The 24,511-nt window shown below is 41.3% G+C and overlaps 5 protein-coding genes and 1 non-coding gene across 10 annotated transcripts in view; 2 read left to right on the top strand and 4 right to left on the bottom strand.

Annotated features, from left to right (window-relative positions):
- Nucleotides 1-2,404, bottom strand: part of LOC106314030 (putative disease resistance protein At4g11170) — a 13,480-nt gene extending 11,076 nt beyond the window's left edge. The window contains exons 1-2 of the mRNA XM_013751979.1: nt 2,373-2,404; nt 1,699-2,217 (exon numbers count right to left, since the gene is read on the bottom strand). Of these exons, the coding sequence (XP_013607433.1) occupies nt 1,699-2,217; nt 2,373-2,404 (551 nt within the window). The remainder of the gene's footprint in view (nt 1-1,698; nt 2,218-2,372) is intronic.
- The window catches only part of LOC106315405 (protein QUIRKY-like), a 27,092-nt gene extending 16,045 nt beyond the window's left edge, over nt 1-11,047 (top strand). The window contains exons 13-14 of the mRNA XM_013753128.1: nt 2,846-2,850; nt 8,218-11,047. Coding sequence (XP_013608582.1) covers nt 2,846-2,850; nt 8,218-10,896 — 2,684 coding nt within the window. The 3' untranslated portion in view covers nt 10,897-11,047. The remainder of the gene's footprint in view (nt 1-2,845; nt 2,851-8,217) is intronic.
- On the top strand, nt 1,316-23,357 carry LOC106315408 (anthranilate phosphoribosyltransferase, chloroplastic-like). Of its 3 annotated transcripts, XM_013753135.1 has the most exons (10): nt 1,316-1,330; nt 20,841-21,095; nt 21,162-21,255; nt 21,603-21,746; nt 21,846-22,007; nt 22,091-22,363; nt 22,449-22,539; nt 22,621-22,680; nt 22,807-22,925; nt 23,030-23,185. In XM_013753135.1, exons 2-10 carry the CDS (start codon nt 20,893-20,895, stop codon nt 23,183-23,185), a joined length of 1,302 nt encoding a protein of 433 aa, XP_013608589.1. In that variant the 5' UTR covers nt 1,316-1,330; nt 20,841-20,892. The 3 variants fall into 3 exon arrangements, with proteins under 3 accessions (XP_013608589.1, XP_013608591.1, XP_013608590.1); XM_013753137.1 differs by lacking the exon at nt 1,316-1,330 and having other exon boundaries at nt 20,647-21,095; nt 21,186-21,255; nt 23,030-23,357; XM_013753136.1 differs by lacking the exon at nt 1,316-1,330 and having other exon boundaries at nt 20,651-21,095; nt 23,030-23,357.
- Nucleotides 18,626-19,695, bottom strand: LOC106315412 (isoaspartyl peptidase/L-asparaginase 1-like). Of its 3 annotated transcripts, XM_013753140.1 has the most exons (4): nt 19,362-19,695; nt 19,021-19,057; nt 18,806-18,913; nt 18,626-18,725 (listed from the first exon to the last, which is right to left on the bottom strand). In XM_013753140.1, the coding sequence occupies exons 1-4, from the start codon at nt 19,463-19,465 to the stop codon at nt 18,672-18,674; spliced, it is 303 nt and encodes a 100-aa protein (XP_013608594.1). In that variant the 5' UTR covers nt 19,466-19,695; the 3' UTR covers nt 18,626-18,671. The 3 variants fall into 3 exon arrangements, with proteins under 3 accessions (XP_013608594.1, XP_013608596.1, XP_013608593.1); XM_013753142.1 differs by having other exon boundaries at nt 18,626-18,913; nt 19,362-19,693; XM_013753139.1 differs by lacking the exon at nt 19,021-19,057 and having other exon boundaries at nt 19,362-19,691.
- Nucleotides 23,358-23,614: 257 nt separating the features above from the next.
- Nucleotides 23,615-23,686, bottom strand: TRNAW-CCA. Its single transcript has one exon. It is a non-coding gene; the product is annotated as a tRNA-Trp (tRNA).
- A 56-nt stretch (nt 23,687-23,742) lies between these two features.
- On the bottom strand, nt 23,743-24,446 carry LOC106315413 (auxin-responsive protein SAUR21-like). Its single transcript, XM_013753143.1, has one exon. The coding sequence runs from the start codon at nt 24,285-24,287 to the stop codon at nt 23,994-23,996; it is 294 nt and encodes a 97-aa protein (XP_013608597.1). The 5' UTR covers nt 24,288-24,446; the 3' UTR covers nt 23,743-23,993.
- Between the last annotated feature and the right edge of the window lie 65 nt (nt 24,447-24,511).

The following is a 24,511-nucleotide window of genomic DNA, read 5'->3' as shown; positions in this document are numbered from 1 at the left end:
TCTAGATCCTCATCTTTATCCATGATCTCAAGTGCTACCTTGTATGCAAATAAATCATCAACGTTGATATCTTTTCTGTTCCATTGTTTTCCAGACATTACATGGTCTATAGAGATCTCTTGGTTGTCCGGCTCTTGTGTCCCGTGAAGTCCAGCGTCCCAGACCTCACTTTGAGGAACTACCGGATCATCGGGTGTGGCCGGTACACTCGGCTCAACCGTCATGGTCGGCTCGACAAGTCCATCTATGTCCTGGGCGGTTTCCTTGATGCTCTCGGATCCAGTACCTTTCTTGGATTTCCGAGGCTGTTTGTCTTTGGAACCAATTGGTCTACCACGTTTTAAACGTTGCTTAGACTCTGTAGCCACTTGACATTGTCCATCTTGGACGTCTAGTCTTATCGGTGCATTACAAGCCGGGATATGTGATATTGTCACTCTATTTGGGTCATCACCACGGCTATTGCCGTATGGTTTCATGTTGTCTTGGGTGTAGTAGGTCTCTTTGGGATCTTTCTTTTGAACCTCATGGGCTTCGGGTAATGGTGCTGTCCCGGCCGGTCTAGCTCCAAAATGCAATATCATGTTCGGATTCATGCAAAACGATTTAAACATTCTTATGATCCCTAGGGTTTTCAATCTTTAAATTCTATCAACTTATGTTTAAGGTTTCAAGGCCTTAAGTATTTGTATTTAATTCAAGCAATCTAATCATTCCTAAACCTCAAATCAAATAAGAAATCAAACAAGCAAGATCAATCTTAAAATCGGACACTAGCTTCTTTTAAGGTTTAGGGTTTTCGATTCCTTGATTAGGGTTTGTCATGTTTCAGATTTAATCAATCAACAAACAATCAGGTTATAATTGGAATCGATTTATGTTTCTAGTTTTAAGACTTGTCGATTTTTAATCTTATGGTTTCTTTTAGGGTTTCATCAAGACATTGTTTCCATAATGATGGAATTTGGGTTCTTATTGTTCTAGGTTCTCAGATTATGTTTATACCTTTGTTTTGTAGGGGATTTAGAACCGGACCACCTGAGAATGGATGAAACTTCGAGCTGATATGATCGGACGCTTGCTGCCTCCTATCGGGTCGTGGATGGGGTCGATCACGGGCTGGAGGCGTCTCGGCTGCGAGCTGTTCGGGGATCGGATCGTCTCGGTTCGGTCGCGGACTTCGGGTTCGATCGCGAGCTGGATGGCGGTTCTTCTGAGCTGGAATGTGATCTGAGAAGCTTTTAGGTTTCAAGATTGATCTCATGAGTTCTTAGATGAACAAGATTAGGATTGGGGTTTAGGTTTTGAGTCGCCGGGTTTAGGCTTTTAGGTTTCGATTTTGGTCTCATGGTTCAGAGGTTATCGTGCTGATAACGTGTTGTGAACAAAGGTAAAATCGTGTGTTTTTTTTCTCTCTCTATTATTACTCAATCAAAGTGTTCCCTTATATAGGGGTTACAAGGAATAGATAAAAGGAAAGAGTTCAAATCATTATCCTAAAGGAAAAAGGAAAACTTCTTAAAGATAAACATGAAGAGTTAAATGGAAACATCCTAAGACTAAAGTCGGCCACTCTCTCTCCTATGGGCCGCCGACTCTCTCTCTCTCCATGGGCCACGGTTTGGCCATTTGGTTACTAGCAATCCACATTGTTCATAACACAAACATTATTTAAAAACAACTAGTGAATAATATTACCATGAAACAGAATGTTCACCGGCAATAGCTGCAACTTGAGTCAAAGCTTGTCTCCATCTCTCTTTCTCAACTTTTTTCTTCCCATTAAAAACTTTCTCAAAGGCCTTCCCGAAATCTCCTGTTTGATTTCTGACATCAGACGGCTCTACATTGTAGAAGACTGGCATCAGAGTCTGTCCTAAAGAAACGCGGCAGTCAATGATCAGCTGCAACTCGTCTAGACACCAGCTCGAGGAAGCGTAGTTCTCAGATAGGATCACTACAGAGATTCTTGATTCTCTAATGGCTTTTACGAGCTCAGAGTTGATAGACTCGCTCCTCATGATCCCATTATCTATGAACGTTTTGATTCCCTTGCTTTGCAATCCTTCAAGAAAATGACTCAGGAAAGTCCTGCGGACATCTTTACCTGAGAAGCTTGGGAAGACGTCATAGCAGTATTGATGTGTTGTTGACGATGATGAAGAAGTAGAAGCAGTAGTGAGTTGTTGGCTCGGAGTTGTTTTGTTCTTGATGCGCCTAGGATCGACTTGTTAGAAAGTTCTCCTAGGATTGAATCGACTATTCCTGCGACGAACATACTTCTTCAGACTTTGTATTTGCCTATGCAGATAGGTTCGACATTATATAAGAGTCCCTACAAGGCTCAACTAATTGACCTTCAACGTGCTTACACGTTTTCAAACTTCCAACTGGTATTATTCATTACACATTGACATTGCACGTTCAGAATCTTACAAGGAAATTCATATTCTCCAACTGGTATTAGGGACAAAATCTGGGAAAAAAACTTGAGAAATTATCTAGGATAGTCTTTTTAGTTTATTTTCACAAAAATAGCTTGCAATGAAGAAAATGATCAAAATAAGTTTTATTAAGTTAACTAATCTAGACTTAGGGTTTAGAGTTAAGGAGTGGAGTTTTGGGAACATGGTTTCAAATTTAAAAAATAAAATAAAAAAAAATATTAAAAATTTTAAAATAAAAAGTTGTTATTTTGGTCATTTTTTAAAGAGAATTTTTTAAAAGAGAATTTAGGACTCCTACCAACACATTATTTGCTATTTAGCAATATATCAAATACTACTATTTGCTCACTGTACAAAATCGAATATGACTCTGATGCCCCTACACATAAACAACAGAGACACAGTAGAATAGGAGACAAAATCTTATAGGGATATGGGAAGATCTTATACATACACTAACAATATTCATCTCTTTTTATGTAAGACAGAAAATTAAGAGTCGTCTCTCTCATCTATCCTAATCAGAAACAACTTTCCTTGGGGGTTCATTTACTGAAGTTTGGAGCGGAGAGAAACCCTAGAAACAAGTAAAATCTTTGCTTTAATGGGTTGCGAATCTATGGCTGATGAGTCCTCGCCGCCTTCTGCGACTTTGCCAGCAACTGCTGTGGCAGCAACTTCGCTTGCTCCTGCGTTTCTATTTCATCCGACGGACGAGGAACTCCTGAGCTATTACTTGAAGAGAAATGTTCTGAGTAAAACCGTAAGCCTCGATGGAATTGGGGTTGTTGATACAAGCATGAGCCTTGGGACTTAACAAGTTCTTTGGGTTCTTTTTTTTTTTTTTCAGCGTATCTGTGTGATTTGGGTTTCTCTTTGAGACCTGTGAGTTCTTGTTTCTGATTTGGGCTGCTTTGTGGTTTCGCCTACTGACTCAATTCCGGGAAAAGAGTTTAGCTTTATGTGTCTTTGTTCATTTTCCGGTGAAAAATATCGTTGACGATTTAGGCTGTAAATCTGTGACATAAATCGACATATTAACTGTGCAAAATTTAGTATTTCTGGCGGATTCTTTAGGAGTTTTTTGTTATCTTGTCTTGTGCTTTAATTTTGTTCGCTTGTGTTTCAGAGAATGAAGTTTGTTGTCTGAAAGTTTTGTGTTTAGTTATCTGAAAGTTTTGAGTTTAGTTTGGTGTATTTCAGATTCCATTTCTTTTTAACTTGTGCTTCACAATTAGTTTGCTTGTTTTCTATTAGCCGGTTTTCTCAATCAAATACCAGCCAATATTAAATTAATACCATGATTGATTTTTTTTTTTGTTAATGTACAAGCATCGTATAGGTGTTATAAATGATGTATCATGTGTACAAGAGTCAAGCGCAAGAACTTGTACAATAAGACAATATTTCATTAAATGATAATATGTTACATCATTGGTTACAAGAAAGTTTAACAAGCCAAAATTAAAATAAACCATGCTAAATTTTCTTATAACTGGTTTGGTAAAAACCTTCCCTCATCGGCTACAAGAAAGTTTCATGACTATAACAAGTTTTCATATTTTCTAACAAAACGAGGTCGATGTATGGCAAAAGTTTGAGTTTAATCACACTTGCAAAAGTTTGGGGATGATGATAAATTTGTTGTAGTATCCGGATAATTTTAAATTTACATGTCTTATGTCATTTGTAGCTATTCTATCAAATATCAGAAATATTATGTTCAATTGTTACAAGTTATTAAAGGTGACTAATATTGAATTCAGTTTTTATTTGTGTTAAGAAAATGATGATGAGGAAGTGTTGGTGGACTTTACCGGTGAAGATAATGAGCAACCCCAGAACTCATAAAGGAATATGATCGGAGAAAATAATGTACAGCCAAGATTGTCACTGAATATTGAAGAATGCTAAACTATATTTTTGGTTTAATAGTAGTTTAACTTGTTAAGATATTTAACCGCGATAATCATATAATTAAAGATTGTCAACTTATTAATTCGAGTCAATAAATTTTTAGCCAGCTATAATCTTACACATATATTTGAATTAAGTTAAGCATCATTACTTAAATGTTAACATATAACAGTGTGTTCATATATGTATATGCTTGTATTAGCCTCTTAGTTTTATTGTTAGCCCGTTAATTTATTTGTTAACATTAAATCATTTTTCATATTTTTATATCTATTTGAATCGATACTTGAGATTCATTGTTAAACGTCTAACCTTTCTTAGTGATAGCTAACATTTGTTTTAGCTGAACTATGAAGGTTTTATCCTTGAGATTCATTGTTAAACGTCTAACCTTTTTTAGTGATACCAAACATTTGTTTTAGCTGAGCTATGAAGGTTTTATCTGAATATCAACATTTTTTAAATATTTTGTCTTCTACTTTTTTGAAGCTAATAATATGTCTGAAAGGATACGTAAAGTTTTAGCCGGTTACACATTATATTGTTGTATAGCAATCACAATTACATGTTTGTCTAATAAAATTTACAACTGATATTTCTAATTAATTATAAAGGTTAAACTTCATATAAATAACATGTTACCATCATGTCTTATATTAAGTCATTTAAGTAACTTTATATTGATATGCGACTATTACATTCATATAAGGTTATGTATTAAAATATTTATTTTTGTATTTTAATAACAAGTAAATGTGTTAGCAATGTAAATATGAAAATAGCTATCAAATTTTGTTATTAGCCGCTGCTATCATTTAGACCATCTATCTTTGTATATGATATTAATTTTATGGAACTAGAAGTAAATAATGTAATAGCAATGTGTTATCATGTAAATATAAAACTAGCCGTTTACATATAAAATTAGCCGTCCACTGGTGCCTTCCATCTTTATAAAAACAAGTTAAGTAATGTGTTAATGCAAATATGAAATTAGCCGTATGATCTTTGTTATAACCATTTCTGTAAATATGCTGCACAAAATTAACCGCTATCACAAACTCTCGGGATGACTAAAAAAAGATGAAGCTAACATTTCTTCAGATATAATCTCTACAATTTCCTCTGAGTTTTTTTCTGAGCTTAACAGACCAGACACCACAATAAACGCCCAATGTTTTCTGAGCAGTACAAGTTTTTCATTACCCCAAGTTGTGTGTGTTTTCGATGTAATCTCTTCGCTGGATTTTCTTCTTTTTTTCTTGCGAGAGCCTTATGTGTCAGACTGTGAGTGGAGAGCACTGGTCATTCTCTCTAAACGAGCTATATTTTAGAAATCTAATCCAATATATTTTCTAAATCTTCTTGTACTTAGCTAGATTTCGGAAGATTATAATTGTACTTGACTGCGCCCTATACTACAGGAAGATCGCTTTTTGTGGAAGGGTAGTCTCGACAAATCCATCTCTCCACGTAACTAAGCTATTTCTCTGTTTCATTGTTTTTGGCACTTTATTAGTTTCGATGTCTTCGTTTGTTTTTGGACAAAATATCCCTTTTTGAAAAGTTATTTTTGTGACAAAAACTTAAAAAAAGTTATTTAAAAGAATTGCTAGAAACTTTTAAAAGAGGTCTTAATGATATATATAACGGATAAAGGTCAATATTCCATTAATAATTAATTTTAAGTTTGAAATTCATTAAAGTTAATAGAAAATACATATTCTCGGATATACAAGAAAACAATAGTCAAGTTGCACTTACCTCACGGCATGGATCTACCACGTAAACTTGCATTACGCACTGCCTTGGGATTCATATCCGATCAAATGTATGCCCTCTAAGTTTTGTCCTAAATTTCTTGTTTAGCTTAAACTGCGAGATAGAAAGCGTGAAAAGCTTTGGCAAGACGATCATGTATGCTTCTTATATCAAAGCTAGCTAAGCCAGCTTGACTGAAGTGAAGGCCACATTAATATTCTAATTAAAGAGACATGACCTTTAGACGAATATATTTTTGTGTGCTAATAAACTGAACTATACAGTTAATTTTAAAATACGCTTCTTGTGAAGTTTGTTGTAGGTTTCCTACTCAAACTCAGCCCACAAAGACCAATACGATCGGCTACTAAGAGTACGAGCCGTAAAGTTCTACCAAAATCAGTACGACTTCTGAATCTTGAATCTGATTTTGAGAGTCTCTTCACTCTTGGTCCTCAGTTCCTACCGGTGGAATATTTTTTCAATACAGTGCGTTACCGCATACGAACAAATGACATGGTGTTCCGTAATGAATACAATGCTATTTATTTATTAATGTCACTCAGCTTCTCTGTGTCATTTGTTGATATAACCCCATCAAACAATAAGGTAGGGGATTAAGAACATTGTCTCTTGCGTCATGGGGATATATTTGTCAATGAATCTCCCTCCCTACTTACGCTTGTCGTGTATCACCACTGGAATATGGGCGATGTTGATTTTTTGAGCAACTGGGCGATGTTGATAAGAGAAACTGGTTAGAGGGTATATTAAGTCTCTCTAAGGTCGGTGAGATTCGAGAAAAAAGGAGAGACAAGACCAGACACTTTTTGAACAGATAACAAAAGCAATTGCCTAAAATCTGACATGCCCTTGGTGTCATCCACCAATTTTCAATCTCCTTCACTATTAAAGAACAACGAAAGAATCTTCATTTAGTCAAAAGCAACTTAGAAAATAAAAGCCGAAAGTAAGGAATTACGTAATCTATGACTGAAAAGAGAAAGATGTGAATGTGTTTCCAATTAACAAATAAGAAAGCAAAAGCAAAAGAGAAACACAACAACAAAAGAAATAGAAAACAAAGTTTGAATTGTCAGGAGTTGCTTCTATTTCAAGTTAAGTATCACAAGTTTTTCTATTTTTGAATTTAATGAAATATGAGACTTTGAGTCTCAATTCAGTATCGGTGCATTGAATACAACCACGATCGAAATTTACAAATACTTAACACTGATTCGATTGGACAGTTTTAAATGTTGCATGCAGCCATGCACCAACTTGGACATTTGTCATGTTTTTATTACATTCATAACGTATCGGTTAGTGAATGTCTCAATAAAAACTATTCCATTCATATATATACTACACAAACACAGGCTCTTTCCTATCAGATACACCTAAAAAATATTAATTTCTCCTACTTTTTGATTCATCTATTTTGATTCTTTTCCCACTCTTTTCTTAACATAAGCCACTAATCCTGCAAATCAAAACTCCTCTGTTCCCCACTATCTTTCTCTTTATTTCTCTCCCTTCACAAATCCTAAATCTTCAGACCAGTTCAGCTCAATCCTATGCATGCATGAAACAACAGTTTCAATAAGACAAAACAATGGCAACAACTCGCAAACTGGTAGTAGAAATAGTAGACGCCAAAGACCTCACACCCAAAGACGGCCAGGGAACGTCAAGTCCTTACGTTGTCGTCGACTACTATGGCCAGAGACGACGCACACGGACCATAGTCCGTGACTTAAACCCTGTCTGGAACGAGTCTCTCGAGTTCAGTCTCGCGAAAAAACCTTCTCATCCGGTCTTTAACGATGTTCTTGAGATCGACATGTTCCACGACAAGAACTTTGGACCCACTCGGAGGAACAACTTTCTCGGTAGGATCCGACTCGGGTCGGATCAGTTCGTTGCGAAAGGTGAAGAGGCTTTGATATACTTTCCTTTGGAGAAGAAGAGTTTGTTTAATCTTGTCCAAGGTGAGATTGGGATTCGAATCTATTACGCCGACGAGGCGGCTCCTCCTGCTTCTAAACAGGCTGTAGCTCCTCTTGAACCGGTGGTGGAGGAGAAGGAAGAGGAGGTCAAGCCGGAAGGTCCAGACGAGTCTAAACCACCACCAGAGACAAAAGATGGCCCTGCTGAAGTGAAAGAAACCGCCGAACCGCCACCACCGCCGGAGAATCCGCCAGCTGAAGGTCCCAAGCCTAACGAGGATGCCTCACCACCGTCACAGGAAAATGCTACGGTTGGTGGAGAAGAACCACCGGCGACTGAACCAAATCCGCCACCTGAAGCAGTGTCAGACGGCCCAAAATTACCGGCGGAAGAGCCACGACAGAATCAACCGGAAAGTGAAGATATTCTACTCGAAACAAGCGACGCGGAGAGCTGGGTTTCGGCGCCGCGATCACCGTTACCGGGAGTTACCATTTCAAGATCCGTCTCCGGTTCAATACCCAAACCCAAAACCGGAGGCCCGCAACCACTTCCGAGAAGCTTATCAGAAACCGCCAGTTACACCTCAGAGATCTCCGACGTGTCAACGATCGAACGGTCCACGTTTGACCTGGTGGAGAAGATGCATTACGTCTTCGTCCGCGTCGTGAAAGCTCGCTCCCTACCAACCTCCGGGAGTCCAATCACAAAGATCTCACTCTCCGGCACAACCATCGAATCAAAACCGGCGAGAAAAACCTCAACGTTCGAGTGGGATCAAACCTTCGCCTTCCTCCGCGACTCGCCGGATACATCTTCCTCTCCGATTCTCGAGATCTCCGTGTGGGAGGGAACCGACGGTACACACTTCCTCGGCGGAATCTGCTTCGACGTTTCGGAGATTCCGCTCCGAGACCCGCCGGATAGTCCGTTAGCTCCGCAGTGGTACCGTCTCGAAGGAGGTGGAGCTCACCACGGGGATCTGATGCTCGCCACGTGGACGGGAACTCAAGCTGACGAGTCTTTCCCCGACGCGTGGAAGACTGATACAGCCGGAAACGTGACTGCACGTGCGAAAGTTTACATGTCGCCGAAGCTGTGGTATCTTCGCGCTACTGTGATGGACGCTCAAGATCTGTTACTGCCTCAGTTAACGGCGTTTAAAGAAGCGTCGTTTCAACTGAAAGCTCAGTTAGGTTTTCAAGTGCAGAAAACCAAACCCGCCGTCACTCGTAACGGAGCGCCGTCATGGAACGAAGATCTACTCTTCGTAGCCGCTGAGCCTTTCGCTGATCAGCTTGTTTTCACATTGGAGTATCGGACGTCGAAAGGACCGGTCACCGTCGGGATGGCACGCGTGCCGCTCACCGCGATCGAGAGGCGCGTCGACGAGCGTTTGGTTGCTTCAAGATGGTTCGGTTTCGAGGATCCGAACGACGAGAAGAGAGGGAACAGATCTAGAGTACACCTGAGACTCTGCTTCGACGGCGGATATCACGTGATGGACGAGGCGGCTCACGTGTGTAGCGATTACCGGCCGACGGCGAGGCAGTTATGGAAACCGGCGGTTGGTATCGTCGAGCTCGGTCTGATCGGTTGTAAGAATCTGCTGCCGATGAAGACGGTGAACGGAAAAGGATCGACGGACGCGTACACGGTGGCGAAATACGGTTCCAAATGGGTCCGTACCCGAACCGTATCGGATTCACTAGATCCGAAATGGAACGAGCAGTACACGTGGAAAGTATACGATCCGTGTACGGTCCTGACCGTAGGAGTCTTCGATAGCTGGGGAGTATACGAGATCGACGGTGGAAAAGAAGCCACGCGTCAAGATCTTCGAATCGGGAAAGTGCGTATACGTATATCCACCTTGGAGACGGGTAAAGCGTATAGAAATACGTATCCCTTGCTGATGTTAGTTAACGGAGGCGTTAAAAAACTAGGGGAGATAGAACTGGCCGTTAGATACCTGAGATCAGCTCCACCGTTGGATTTCTTACACGTGTACAGTCAACCTTTATTGCCTTTGATGCACCACATCAAACCGTTGACTCTGTTTCAAGAAGACATGCTCAGAAACACCGCCGTGAAAATACTGGCCGTACACTTGTCACGATCTGAGCCTCCTCTAAGGCCTGAGATTGTACGGTACATGCTCGACGCCGATTCACACACTTTCAGCATGCGTAAAGTCCGAGCAAACTGGCTCCGCATTGTCAACGTCGTCGCCGGGATGATCGACGTGGTGCGGTGGGTGGACGACACGCGTTTCTGGAGGAATCCGACGGCGACTCTTCTCGTTCACGCGCTCGTCGTGATGCTGATTTGGTTCCCGGATCTCATCGTTCCGACAATAGCTTTTTACTTGTTCGTAATCGGTGCCTGGAACTACAGATTCAGGTCACGCGCTGCTCTCCCTCACTTCGATCCAAGGCTCTCCCTGGCTGATGCAGCCGATAGAGAAGAGCTGGATGAAGAGTTTGACGTTGTCCCGAGTAACCGGCCGCCGGAGATGGTCCGGTCGAGGTACGATAAGCTGCGAGCTGTGGGTGTTCGAGTTCAGACGATTCTTGGTGAGGTGGCGGCGCAGGGGGAGAAGATGCAGGCTTTGGTGACGTGGAGGGATCCAAGAGCGACGGGTATATTCGTGGGGCTGTGTTTAGTGGTGGCGTTGGTGTTGTATCTTGTGCCGACGAAGATGGTGGCGATGGCGTCGGGGTTTTATTATTTCCGGCATCCGATATTCCGTGATAGGAAACCTTCTCCGATGATAAACTTTTTCAGGCGACTACCTTCGTTATCTGATCGGCTCATGTGATGGAATAAAAGCGCGGGTTCGGTAAAATATGTTTTTGAATTATTTGAATAATTGTGGGTATTTTTGTGGCGCAGATTGTATATAGTTTGGGTTGTTTAAGCTTATTGGGCCTTCTTGTGACATTATAGGCCCACTAGTTGAATTATATTAGTTCCTATAGTTTGCTTATAATCAAACATGCGTTTACAAAGAGAAAATTGGCGGGCATGTACAAAACCCCGTACTTGTCAAATGCACACACCCATTCGTTTCCTTTTCCGTGACCATTATACCCCTAGAAGTTACTCTGCACCCCTGTCCCGTTTGCAGTCTCGTGGACGTGGAGCTTCTTTCAACCCAAATGAATGTGTGTTGCCTTATTGGTTGTGTCTGTTCGACGTGACATAATGCTACTTACTTTGTTCTTTTTAGCTTATGTCCCCCAAAATAAGTGTCTTTAAAAAATCTTAGCTTTATAGTGTCACATTTATTTGAAACAACCACATTTTGGCGAGAGTAGTTGGTTACTTAACCGGTTACTTATATCTCTTCCCATTTCCCTTTCCTTTACTTTCCAGAAACTGCAATCCATAGAGGTTCCAAATTTACCACCGCGTATGTTCGCCGCCGGAGAAGAACCCGTCGGTGAACGAGTTAACTCGTACCACAAGATCAAGAAGACTGAGTCGATACTTGAAGCCCTCGATGCCTAAGAGGTTGATTTCCTCAAGAATTCACAATTTGGGAAGATTCTTTCTTTCGAAGAAACCCCTACATCTTGCGGTGCTTTTGGGAAATTCATCATTGTGCGTCTTCTGAAAGTGAATAAGAAGTATGAAGTTTGGATACTCTTTGCCGGTCGACCCATTCGATTCTCTCTGAGGGAGTTTGCGATTTTAACCGGGCTTAATTGTGGTACCCTGCCCGTTTCATCTAAGAAGAAGCGCAAAAACCCGTTGAATCAGAAGCTTTATTGGACCGAGTTGTTTGGGTCTTTAAAATCTTGTTCAATAGAGTTGTTGGTTGATATGTTGAAGCGGCGCAAGGTTAAGGATCGGGAGACACGGCTGAAGCTCGCTTGTTTGGCCATCATCTCGTCGGTTCTTCTTCCGTCATCGCACACTCCTCGTATAATTTCGGAGCATGTCGAATTGAGTAAGGATTTTGATCTATTTTTGGCATATCCATGGGGGCGGGCATCATTTAAGTTTCTCGTTACAAACCTTCTTATCAAAGACGAAGTTTCTTTATCACAGAGTTCGGTAGCTCTGAAAGGGTTTGTTGATGCCATTCAACATGTTCTGATTGCTGCTGTCCCGCAACTTAAGGAGGAGGTTATACCTAACGAGCCGGTTGTTCTTGACGACTCTGAAAGCGACGGCGAAGAAGAAGAAACACGTTTGGATGCCTCTCCCCGTCCGCACCCGCCGTCTGAGAAACCTCATAGTGGTGTAAAATTCGAGGTTGTACCCGGCAATGCAAGGAAACTGGACCGGGAATGCAAGGTAGTTTATCATTAAAACACATTTTGTTTTTATTCACTAACTTAATATGTAGCATTTAAACTATATATTAGTGTCCAAGTACCAGATTTTAGTATATTGTTGCCTAGTACCCGTTAATTAACCTAACAGTCACAATCTCCATTGCAGGTTGAGGTTAGGTGTATTATTGACGATCCTCATGAGAACTGGGCCGAAGGTGTTGATTTTGGATGGGATGATGAGTCTGGCGATGTGTTGGTTGACAATATGGTTCGTCTAATTGGCGAGTGCTTTGCCTTTAAGAAAGAGATGTTTAGTGGTGGTGTAACGCTAGCTGAGATGGGTCGAATGCGGGCCCTCAAGAAATCTAAGGATAAAGAGACGTCAGAGAAGCAAGAGAAAGACACCATTCCCGAGCCAACAGAGGCAGAGTCATCTCAACATCCCTCCGTATTAGGTCTTTCTGACATTGTCTCTTCCTTATTGAAGGATTTAATAGGTGGTTTAGAGGGTAGGGTGGCTAGCTCTGTCGATGCTTCGGTACAACATGGTTTGAATTGTATTTGAGAAGAGGTTGGAAGCCATAGTTGTTGCCAATTTCCAGGAGATGAAAGGGGCTTTGATAGAAGCAGTGAAGGAGTATTCATCAAAGGCGTCCTCCTCACCCGATGATGATTATGTTGTTCCAGAGCGTCGTGCTTCTGGCACACCCGGAGGCATTTCCGGGGCAGCTTTCCCAATGCGTCCTTCTCCGTCTGCTGCTGCTAGACAGAAATCTCAGGCTCGCGATATCATAGACGGCGTGATTGATGATCTTAATGTGGACAAGGCCACTAAAGATTCAGAGGGGGCGGCAAAGGTTTGTCAAATGTTCCTGTTATTGTAGGCTAAGTAATAGTATAGCGATTAACGATGACCGTGACGGTTACACTAATCCATGACCTCGTACATGTAGGATAAGATTTCCGACGGTTCCAACACTGCTTCGCAGGCTGAGCAGCAAGCAGTCCCCGTTGATTGTCCTCCCCCGCCGACTACTAAGGATCAAAGAAGTGAGAAGGTCAGCACACCCGATAATGTTGGTGTTGCACCTGCAACAAACAAGGTTAGGATTTCCACATAATCGTAGCTGCTATAGATATCGGCTCCCTGTTTTATGTGTTGTTACTATATAAGAAGTTATACCATATACATCTCAGGGTAAGGCTCCATCTGCTTCTCCCCTCTCGTCAAAGGCTGCTGACAAGTCAGCCGAGGATCCGACATCTCCCAATGCTGATGAAGGGAATGGAAAACCAGTTCATCAAAGCGCCGAGGTATGTTTTCTAGCAATATTAAACTTTATCCCTCATGATACAACTGAATCTCCGTCTGCTGTTGTCAAATGTTTCTAGAAATACCAAACTTTATCTCCAAAGGCTGACGAATGCTAACCTTGTTTGGTTTCTCCCATATTAGGACTCATATTTTCCTTATAACATCCTCGAAATACCGTCTTTCTCACTAGGCCTATCGTAGGAAGAAGTTGCTGAGGTACTGGTTAATGTGAAACCAGTCCACTTCGTCATGCCCGAAGAGCAAGTGGATGACGACTTTGTACAGCCTCGGAAGAGCAAGAGGTCGCGTAACATGCCTGCTGGGTACGAAGACTTCCAGTGCGATCCTAAGGTTGTTAGCGTGTATCACATCAACCCGAATATCGGTGATCTGTTCTCCAACCTGCAGGAAGAGCTTAGCAAAAAAACGTAAGTTTAGCCGTTAATTATATAGTTAAATGATTTACATATATTGTAACTTATACATCTTCATTTACAGGGTAATAGAGATCTCTCCTACTCATGCAATAACGGCATCAGCTTTCTCTGACATTGCGCTTAGACCACAAACCATAACTCCAAAGGTATTTCATTCATTACTTTGACTTCTCCATTCGCTTTAATGTATGATATAACTTCTAATTTCTTCTTGATTGATAGATAGTGGATGCATTGATGCTCTTCATTGGTCGGCAATTTCCTGGAGATTCTCTGAAGGTTCAGATTTTTGACACCACACTCCCAGCATCATTGGTTAAGAATCATTCCCGCCATACTCGAACTGCTGTCAAGGATAGGCCGAAGTTCAACTTTTCAGGTTTATATGTGGAAACTTTAATATCCCAACTCCCTGAAAGAATCTACTTCCTCTTCAACATCGATCAGCAGCACTGGGTTGGTGTTTCTGTCGACACCAAAGCTGCCACCATCAATGTACTTGACTGTTATGTCGCTTTCAAGAGCGACAGTCTACTGAAGAGGGAGTTTCCGGCCGTGGCCAATATAATGCCATACATTGTTCGGGTGGCGAACGGTTCCGACATGCAAGGGTCTCTGAAGCCGTACTCTTTAACCCGTTTCAAAGGTGTCCCTCAGGTCTCTTCAACCGCGGATGCAGCTATAATGTCGGCTCTTCTTATAGAAGCTCACGCCAAGAATGGACTCCAAGGGATAAGAGGTATTACATCTCGGGTACTACCAGAGGCTGCCAAGCAATTAGCCGTTAACTTCTATAATGACCTTTCTGCATCTTCCTAAGTCGTTAACTTCTTTGAAGTCCTGTCTGTGACTTTATTTTGTGTTGTTTGTTTTTTCTGTTGCTAAGACTATGTTGTTTACTCTCCTCAGTACTCATAATATTTCCTGTGTTTGAACTTATTTCATACCTACTAGCTTTATGTTCTTCCTTTTACATATGTCTTCTAATTTTCCATTTCTAACTATTTATAGTTTTAGCCTTAGTTTTAATTCTGCAAATGTTGACGAAAAGATACTAACAACGGCTTATGCTATGAACTTTCCTTACTATTATGCATATGTTATGATTTTATAACTTCGTTAGCTACTAAAATACTAATTATCACGCAACGTAGGTTATAACACATAAAATAGTTTATCACATCCAAGTCTTACAATCCTGAGTGGAGGGCAATCTTATTCAGACCCCACACTGTGCTGACATATTTGCCAGCGTGGGTCTGCTTAGGGGAACTTTAGTTTATAACATAATACGAAAGGGTCGCCCCAGATCAGACCTTCAAAAGCGCCACCATCCCTACCATTGCACCTCCTAATAGCTTACACTCCTTTTTTTTTATATAGGCATCTTGCAGGTTGTGCGGTTGTGGTTTGCACCGCCACACCTGCTACATGCCCTTCGAACTTTGAACTTTCCCTTCAGCTAAGATGATAGCAACCGAATTAGTATTTACTCGTTAAGTTTATTATTGTCGGCTAATATATTAATTATCGGTAAATGCGATTTATTTTGCACTGACCTTAAATTCACCTCTCGATAGGATCCTTGATTTCCTGGGCCTTCTTGGTGGTCGCCTTGTGTATGGAGGTAGGAGATAGATGCTGCCTTGTTCAGTCGATGCTGTCTGCCCTTCAGAAATTGGATGACCCGGATTGATGCTTCCCAAGTAAGCCATGGCCCAATAAGTGGCTGTGTACTCCACGGACACGAGACTCTCAACTTTCTGTGAAGCCTTGACAGAAGCAGATACCGCGTGGGTACATGGGAATCCCAACGCATCAAATTCTTTGCATGAGCAAGACCTTTTTGCTAGATCAACTCGGTAGAACATGCCATTGTCATCTTGGACTTCATACTCGGCATTGATGATGTGGTTTACTCCATATCCAGTTGATACCATGAAGTTCCTGGAAACCATTTCGGCAATTTTAGGCGTTAATACATTTGGATTTGCCGCTGAAGCAGTTCGCCTTGAGGAGAACCAACCCATGAGCATTGTCCTTATGTAATCAACAAGGGGGACGATTGGATATTCCCTTGCCCGTTCAATGGCTGCGTTCAGGGATTCCGCTAAGTTGCTTGTCATGATGTTGTACCTTGAACCTGCAAAGTGTGACCTTGCCCAATGTTCCAATCCTATTCTGATAAGGTAGTCCGCACAAGCGATGTCCAGCATCTTTATTTCATTGAAGTGGATGTAGAAATCCTCCAAACGGTAAGCTCGTGCGGCCCTCGCAATCAGATACAACAAGTGGCGCTTCTTAAATATGGTCTGGACATTCCTCCGGAGGTGCATCAGGCAGGCACAAGAGATGCTTGGGGGTAAACCTGTTAAGATAACGCCTAAGTGAAACATTAACACCTAAGCGGAAAAATAATTACTAATACTAAATGTTATAGTTCTGATAATTAAAGGAGTAGTCGTTACGTAAACATTTAATCATTAACAATTACAATATTTTCATAAGTGCAGACAATATCATTGAACTTACCCTTCTAAGTCCCGAGTAGATGGAGTTATGCCTGTCCGAGACAAAAACCAGCTCCTCACAATCTGGTACCAATGTCTGAAGCTTATTGAAAAACCAAGTCCATGCCTGATCATTCTCACTGTCCACGATCCCAAAAGCGAGTGGAAAGATCTGGTAATTTCCATCATGCGCACTAGCTGTTAGCAATACTCCCGAGTACTTCCCTTTGAGGTGGGTCCCGTCGACGATGACAACCTTCCGCATGAAGGCATATCCCCTAACACTTGCTCCAAAAGCAACAAATAGATACTTAAACCGGTTGCCAACAGACGTATCTCCAGAGGTCTCAAGCGCGATAACTGATCCTGGGTTTTGAAGCGCCAATGCGTCTAGGTAGGCAGGGAGAGATAAGTAGGCGTTCACGGCATTTCCGCTACCACTGCCCATAGCAAACTCCCTTGATTTCCACGCCTTCCAGTAGGTGATGGGGACCCTGTGATCAGTCCTCATGATCTCTCTTAGCACTGTGGGACGAGGGCCGCTGCCGCTTCCAGCGTAACGGTTACGCATCATCCCACCGATAACGTTGGAGGTTGCGTGTTTCTGGAAGAAACACCTTTCATCCACAGAGCACATATGGGTCTTCACTAAGGTTTTTATTTCAAACTTTGGACAGCCGCCTATTTTTGCCGCATAGACATGCCACTCACAGTTATTCCCACTACACTCCAAGACCATCTTTCCCGGCTCGGAACGCTTTACCCTGTAGCTGAACTTGTTAGCGATGGCGTAAAGCGACATGTGTAGCTTGAAAGCCTCTTTGTCAACAAAGACCTGCCCTGTGTATATATGATCCCCCTTAGCCATGTTCTCTCCTGCTTTAAAACCATTCATCAGTAGGTTAGCTGTCATTCCTTACAACATTTCCCGAAAACTTATTGTATTAAAAATTACTATTGTTACCTAAGATCTCACAATCGGGTACAAACCCTTCCTCGTCCAACTTAGTCCCCCTGGGCCTTTCCACTTCTCGCTCTTCAAACACCTTCCTCTTCCCCTTAGACGCTAAGCCCTGATAATAGCTGCTACCCACATTTGTATCTGCAACATATAAGGATATCCATTATTTGTTGCTAATATATTTACACAAATATGATCATAACTATACCGCTGGTGTAAGTTTATTGACACAATGCAGCTTACCTATAGTCAGGCTTAAGTCCGCTTCAGGAATAGGACTAGCCGCCTCATCTAGTAGAGTTATAAACGGCACAGCTCTGCCACAACCCATCCCCTCCGGGCTTTAGCCCGTTAGAGTCAGCAGAAGAATCTGAGAGTTCCTCTATAACTACCGTCGGCTTCTCAGACTGTCTTTGTTGGGTTTACGTCGCCTGATTTTGTTCATAGCCGTCTTCCTCTGAGCTTTTATCCCCATTGTAGCCCTGCGTGCACCGCAGCCATTCCTCATCCTTTGTCCTTATACCAAATATACGCCGAGTGTTAATGAGAATGGTATTTTTTGGTTGTTACCCGTTTGTAACCATGTTTAACAGTCACGTATCATGTTAGCCTCCAATTAACCTATGTAGTTGTTAATATTGTTCTCGTGTACTAATAAACATTTTGTTGGTTATTACCTGGTGGCACTATCTGGTTGGCAACCTCCGGCGTTGTTTGCCCTGCTAGGACTCTATACTTGGTTCTTCTCATTGTCTCATACTCCTCGACTGCCCGATAGCCAAACGTTACGTAGATGTGGAGATTGACGAAGTCAAGTTTAACAGCCATGAACAGCTCGACATCTCCATCCTCTTTTATTTCAACCGGTGCACTAGTGTATTCACCAGGAACTTTCATTGGATCGGGATAATCATATGTCAGCAGTAGGGGCTCTGATGGTAAGAGCCTTTCGCCAAGGCGAAACTTCTCCTTCACCATCTCCAAAAAGGCTTCAAAGCTTAGAGCATCATTATCCTAACAACTTATAATGGGTTGCTTATTTATATTATAATAGTATTTAAGGAGATAATTTAGGTAAGAGACTTAGCTAAGCAACTTGACATTTTTTCTCCTCCATTGCAAATGTGCTTATTTTAGGGTGCTTAATTGATCCATCAAAATTGTAAGTTTATGTATGCCCAGTCAAGATATAATAGAATAGAGTAATGTTTGATACCATACCTTGCTGTGGGAGTGAAGTAGAGTTTGGCGTTGCTGGCTGAGATCTTGAAGGCACTGACTGTCGCCACGGATTTCAGGTTTTTTCGGTGTAAGCGCTGTGTAATCCAACTGTGATGAAAGGAATAAAATAAAACTGAGTATATGATGATTCAAGCATTGAAGTCTGGGTGGTTCCATTTCAATAGTGCCTTGCGTAGTTAAAACAGAGCCTTTACCAGCATTGAAGTCTGGGTGGTTCTCAAGTTCACGAACCTTAACAACAACAACAGAGGAAACTTAACCAAGAGAAGACAGCTCTATAATAAAGACTCATCAATAGAGTGATCTCTGATCAATCATTCATACAGTAACTCAATATTATCAAGCTTGACGTATCTCAATTATAGCTTTCATAGATAGTTTTAGATTCAGATTAAGCAGTGTACACGATAATTCAGAAACTAAAACCGTTGACTATCTATTTCGTCTCCTAGTAATCAGTTTCCTCATCGATAGCTACAAAACTATATGATAACCGAATCACAAAACGATCCAACTGAGAGAGAGAGAGGCGTACGACGAGTTCGGTGACGTCAAGTGGATGTTTGCCGGATTTGAGGGCGGAAACGCCGAGATCGAGGCAGTGACGGAGGGCGGTCTCGCGAGGGATATGTCGCTCATCAGGGAGATTGATTGGAATGGCTCTGGCGCCTCCGTGTAACGCTATCGCCCACCCCACCATCGCTAACGGAATCGCCTACTGATTCGTCCTCGACGACCAATCACGACGATTTGGATTCGAAACCCACAGATTTCACCAAACCAAGCCGGGAGAGAGATAGAGATGAGTGAGAGTAGGAGACTTCCAGGTGTGACGCGTGTCCACTAAGCGACATCTCTTCCTCCTCCTAATTAAGCAACGTCTTTTAGATAGATAGGTTATTTTTATTTTATTTTAATCACAATTAATTTAAGCAATCCACTTAAAGGACCCCGATAATGGTGCTCTTACGTTCTCCCTTACTACCACGTCGTACTTTACTTCGACATGATCAACATCGAACTTCCACACGCCTTGTGCGTGTCTCACCCACCAACCAGGCACTAGCTTCACAAGCTGTCCCATATCGTTTCCTATATAAACAAATAATACCATCAGTTATCTGACCCACAACAAAGCTTTTAGCGTCTACAGTTTGCAAATTTTTACTTACCTTTGAGAAAAACGAGTACTGTCAATGGAGCTGTTTTCTTCTTCACTCTCACTCACAGTTTTCGTTCTAAACTCTCTTCTCCCACAAATCTTTCTTCAACAGTTATGTCTTCTATTTATCTTCATATAAAATATTATCAAATACAAATCTTTTTCCGAAATCGCTATCTCCTTTACCGAAATCTCGTAGATAGCGTGCACTTTTCGACGCCAAGACCGGTGTAAACGAGTGGAGGAGAAGCTATACACCTGGCAACCTACGCCAGCCGACACCACTCTACTCGCCTGCCACCCTTTTCGGCGACCTGCCGCGACAGTGTACGATCCAGCGGTTTCTCCATCACGTCGAGGGCAAAATGGTCCATCCATTGGCGATGGGGTATGTCTTGGGCCTTTTAAGTCATCTCAAGTATAGATTGCAAATTAATGGACTTTTTCTAGGTATATTGGGCTAATTGTCTCGTTTACAAAAGACAAAAGTTTATGGATTTTATCGGTAAATTACAAACCTACTTTTAGAGGTGTGTGATAAACGTGAGGAAATAAAACAAAACTGTGACGAAGGAAAATGTTGTTGGTGGACATGTTTATCAACCACACGAGCTCACCAACTGCATTTTTGTCATCTAACTTTCAATAGTCAGCATATACCAACTCAACCGATTGGTTAGAACCTTTTACATCCAAATCTAATTATTAATATTTTATATTTTTCTGTTCAAAAAAAAATAAATCTGGTAACGAAGAATCTGAGCGGCACATGCAATGGCTTTCTATATAGCACTGCTTGAAATAGAAGTAGAATAATATTTATCAGGTGGGTTTGAAAGGCGATAGCTTTAGCCCATTAGAGGAAACACCCGTTACAGCTCTCTAGGACAATCGATCGGTACTCATGGCGTCAGCGACCTCCATTGTTTCCGGCATCAATCCTTCAAGGATCCTGACTTCCTTCAACTCCGCGAATGACTACAGAAGAATCAACCTGACCGGTGTTAAAACTTATCCGGCGTTGACTGGGAGAGGATACTCGTCGGTCGGAGCTGTGTCCTCAATTCGCGGGAATGCGAAATCTTCCTTTCCGTCTTCCAGTCGCATGTAAGTCTGCTTAGAGTTGATCTGATTAGTGGTCATTGATTTGATTTCGAATGTGAATTGTTACAGTTACCCTCGGAATCTCGTTTTCAGAGCTGCACCTGAAGCTCTGCCAAGTGCTTGTGAAAATGCCACCGCTTCTTCAGTCAAATCTTTCAACCAGGTGAGTTTTTCATTTCGATTATTGATAACAATTTACGGTGTTGGGTAAAAAATCTACTAGTTAACTATCTGGATTTGCTTTCCTCTGACTTGGATTAATTAACTTGCTTCATGCTCTGACTAAACTTTATTGGTGCCTAAATGTTCTTCAAATTTCATTTATTTGTATAAAAAAAAGTTGAATGTCTTTTATGGACTTTGAGTGAAAGTGTGTTTAATTTGTAAGTTTAACAAGAATTATAGTTTTGTTGGAGCTTGCAATGGCTTTTTGAAGACAGAAATTTAGATCATGAGATTACTTTCTTCTCATCACATCTTTGCTCTGTTGTGTTAATGTTCTTTTCCCAGTTGATTGAGTCTTTGATTGATCGGGTTAATCTATCTGAATCCGAGACTGAATCATCTCTCGAGTTTTTGCTCAACGAGGCTAATGAGGCACTGATTAGCGCCTTTCTGGTTCTCCTGAGAGCTAAAGGAGAGACATACGAAGAAGTAAGTATAATACCAAGCCTGTATAGGCACATGAAAACGTATACATAATCATATATCAACAAAAACTTCGCTCAGTAGAGTGATCCTGTGTTGGGTTAGATTGTGGGGTTGGCTAGGGGAATGATGAAGCATGCGAGAAAAGTGGATGGATTAGTTGATGCCGTGGACATAGTCGGAACAGGTGGCGATGGAGCTAACACAGTCAACATATCAACTGGATCTTCAATACTTGCTGCAGCTTGCGGTGCAAAAGTAGCAAAGGTATATAAATGACTGAGAACATCCTTTAGAAAAACGCCAAAATGTGCTTGGATGGTAAATGAGCTCATCTGTTTTTTATGCAGCAAGGGAATCGTTCGAGCTCTTCTGCTTGTGGAAGTGCTGATGTATTAGAGGCACTAGGAGTGGTGATTGACTTGGGACCAGAAGGGATTAAGAGATGTGTCGAAGAATCAGGGATCGCTTTCATGATGTCACCAATATACCATCCAGCTATGAAGATCGTTGGTCCTGTCCGTAAAAAGCTTAAAATCAAAACTGTTTTTAACGTACTGGGACCTATGCTTAATCCTGCTAGAGTCTCTTATGCCGTCGTTGGTGTATACCACAAAAACCTGGTACACTTTCTACCTCTGAATCAGCTGTTGTTCATCAACAACAACAAAAAGACTTATACTAATCAGATTCTATTGTGGTTTATAGGTTCTGAAGATGGCAAAGGCACTGCAACGGTTTGGTATGAAAAGAGCATTGGTTGTTCATTCATATGGCCTAGACGAAATGAGTCCGTTAGGTAAATTAAAATTCTCTCTTCCTACAACCGTTGACTTTCATTGTCCAATGATTGCTAACCATTATGGTTTAATGTAAACAGGAGGAGGGCTAGTTTATGATGTGACCCCAGAAAAGATTGAAGAATTCTCATTTGACCCATGTAAAGTTCCTCTTTCAATTCTAGTTTTGTTACCCCATTTCTGTAATGAATATTGCAGTTGCAGCTTGGTGAATGAATGAATGATGGAGAGTTGGTTTAAATTTAAAGGTTATTTCCTTTTGACAGTGGACTTTGGTATTCCTCGGTGTACAATTGAGGATTTGCGTGGTGGAGGTCCAGACTACAATGCGGATGTGTTAAGACGTGTGCTTTCAGGGGAAACTGGAGCAATAGCTGATTCATTGGTATGTTTTTGTTTGGTTGCTCTCTGAAAACTCTCAGACTCGTGAACTTCTGCAATTAGTTAATCTTTTTTTTTTTTTTTTTGTTTCCAAAATCTTGTTTGTAGATCCTAAACGCAGCAGCGGCTCTTTTGGTTAGCAACCGAGTTAAAACGCTAGGTGAAGGAGTAGCTTTGGCACGTGAAGTACAGTCGTCAGGGAAAGCTATCAAGACGCTTGATTCATGGATTCATTCATCTAAGCTAGCTCAGAAATCTCAGTGATTATCTACATATATATTTGGATATTGTATGCAGTGAACGACTCAAGAAAGGTTTGTAACTCTAGTTTTATTTGTCAAGCAAGAACAAGAGACAAGAGAAAGTGATACTCAAAACATTACAAAAATATCATCATCCTTAATAAAAGCAAGTGAATCTGTTTTATATTATGATCAACGGAGGAAATTTTTTTCCATACTTTTATCGAATCAAGGAATTGATCATTTGGGATTCACACAGTTTTTACATAATTAAACGTCAAGTACTTCATCTCTCTTCGTTTGAAAGGCTTCTATAAAGCTGGGTTTTGTACTACTGAACCGGCGATAAGGAAACAAGGCCGGTTCTCTGTGTGTAGGCACAAATCGTTTACTTAACTTTCTATATTTTTGAAAACTTTCCAAAAAAGTTTCCGGATAATGTTCGGGAGTTTGAACCCGACGTGAAGCGAACACGCAACCTTCTGATCTGGAGTCAGACGCGCTACCATTGCGCCACGGATCCGGATGCTAGTTAGGCTCAAGTATACTTAGTTGACGATTATGTAATAAACTTGAATATGGTTTCTCACTTGTTGTCTGGCCTTTCTTTTACAATCGATCAAAAACTTATTTGACATGATATCACGTGCCTGTGTCATAACTCATAAGAAATGGTATTCATTCTCTCAAGTCTCAACAATTCTTTCAAAAAGGAGGAAGATGAGAAAAAAATGTCCTATAATATACAATGATTTACACTGAATAAGTCTATTGCTAACTCAATGGAGACAAATTGCTAACTCAAGAAGAAGAAAAGATTTGGATAGTCATCATTGGAGCCTTGACGTTACGTTGATGAAGATATCTTCGGGACAAGGGATCGTTAAGCCACCCATCGGATGATCAAACCCAAACTCTTCCTCAGATTTACTTAGAAGTGCTTGAAATGAAGGCTGGGTCAAGTATGAGATTGGCACCACATATCTCTTCTTCTGGCTCTCTCCTACGTACACTGCAAGAAACCCTTTTGGTGCTGCCGAGGCTGTTGTTTTGCTCGTGGAAGCTGCTGTGACGGATCGGCCAAGAATCTTCTTTGCACCCAATAGATTTCTCACCAAAGCCATTTCTATTTTATGTTTTCTGAAAGTTTGGATTCTTTTGAAGAGATGTATGAAAAGATTAAAGCTATTGGATTGCTTTGTTGTTGGCTGATGATAGAAAGAATGAATCAGTTGTATATATAGAAAGACCAGTGAATATAATGTCTTGAAAAGTCTTTGAAACTTGTGGTCTTTGAAGCGTTGGGACAGACTAGAACAGAGAGTATCACATGGTTCTGTCTTTAGCA

Source organism: Brassica oleracea, chromosome C9, assembly GCF_000695525.1.
Source record: "Brassica oleracea var. oleracea cultivar TO1000 chromosome C9, BOL, whole genome shotgun sequence".
Taxonomy (NCBI): Eukaryota; Viridiplantae; Streptophyta; class Magnoliopsida; order Brassicales; family Brassicaceae; genus Brassica; species Brassica oleracea.
This window is presented reverse-complemented; position numbering and strand designations above follow the sequence as displayed.

What these genes read in the sequence shown, in the direction of transcription:
- LOC106315412 (XM_013753139.1), bottom strand. Translation starts at nt 19,526, where the DNA reads ATGGTGGGGTGGGCGATAGCGTTACACGGAGGCGCCAGAGCCATTCCA. An exon ending in TTGACGTCACCGAACTCGTC is followed by an intron (nt 18,914 to 19,361) that starts GTACGCCTCTCT and finishes CTTTCATCACAG; the next exon opens with TTGGATTACACAGCGCTTAC. An exon ending in TACTTCACTCCCACAGCAAG is followed by an intron (nt 18,726 to 18,805) that starts GTATGGTATCAA and finishes GGATCAATTAAG; the next exon opens with CACCCTAAAATAAGCACATT.
- LOC106315408 (XM_013753136.1), top strand. Translation starts at nt 20,893, where the DNA reads ATGGCGTCAGCGACCTCCATTGTTTCCGGCATCAATCCTTCAAGGATC. An exon ending in TTTCCGTCTTCCAGTCGCAT is followed by an intron (nt 21,096 to 21,161) that starts GTAAGTCTGCTT and finishes GAATTGTTACAG; the next exon opens with TTACCCTCGGAATCTCGTTT. An exon ending in GTGTATACCACAAAAACCTG is followed by an intron (nt 22,364 to 22,448) that starts GTACACTTTCTA and finishes TGTGGTTTATAG; the next exon opens with GTTCTGAAGATGGCAAAGGC.
- LOC106315413 (XM_013753143.1), bottom strand. Translation starts at nt 24,287, where the DNA reads ATGGCTTTGGTGAGAAATCTATTGGGTGCAAAGAAGATTCTTGGCCGA.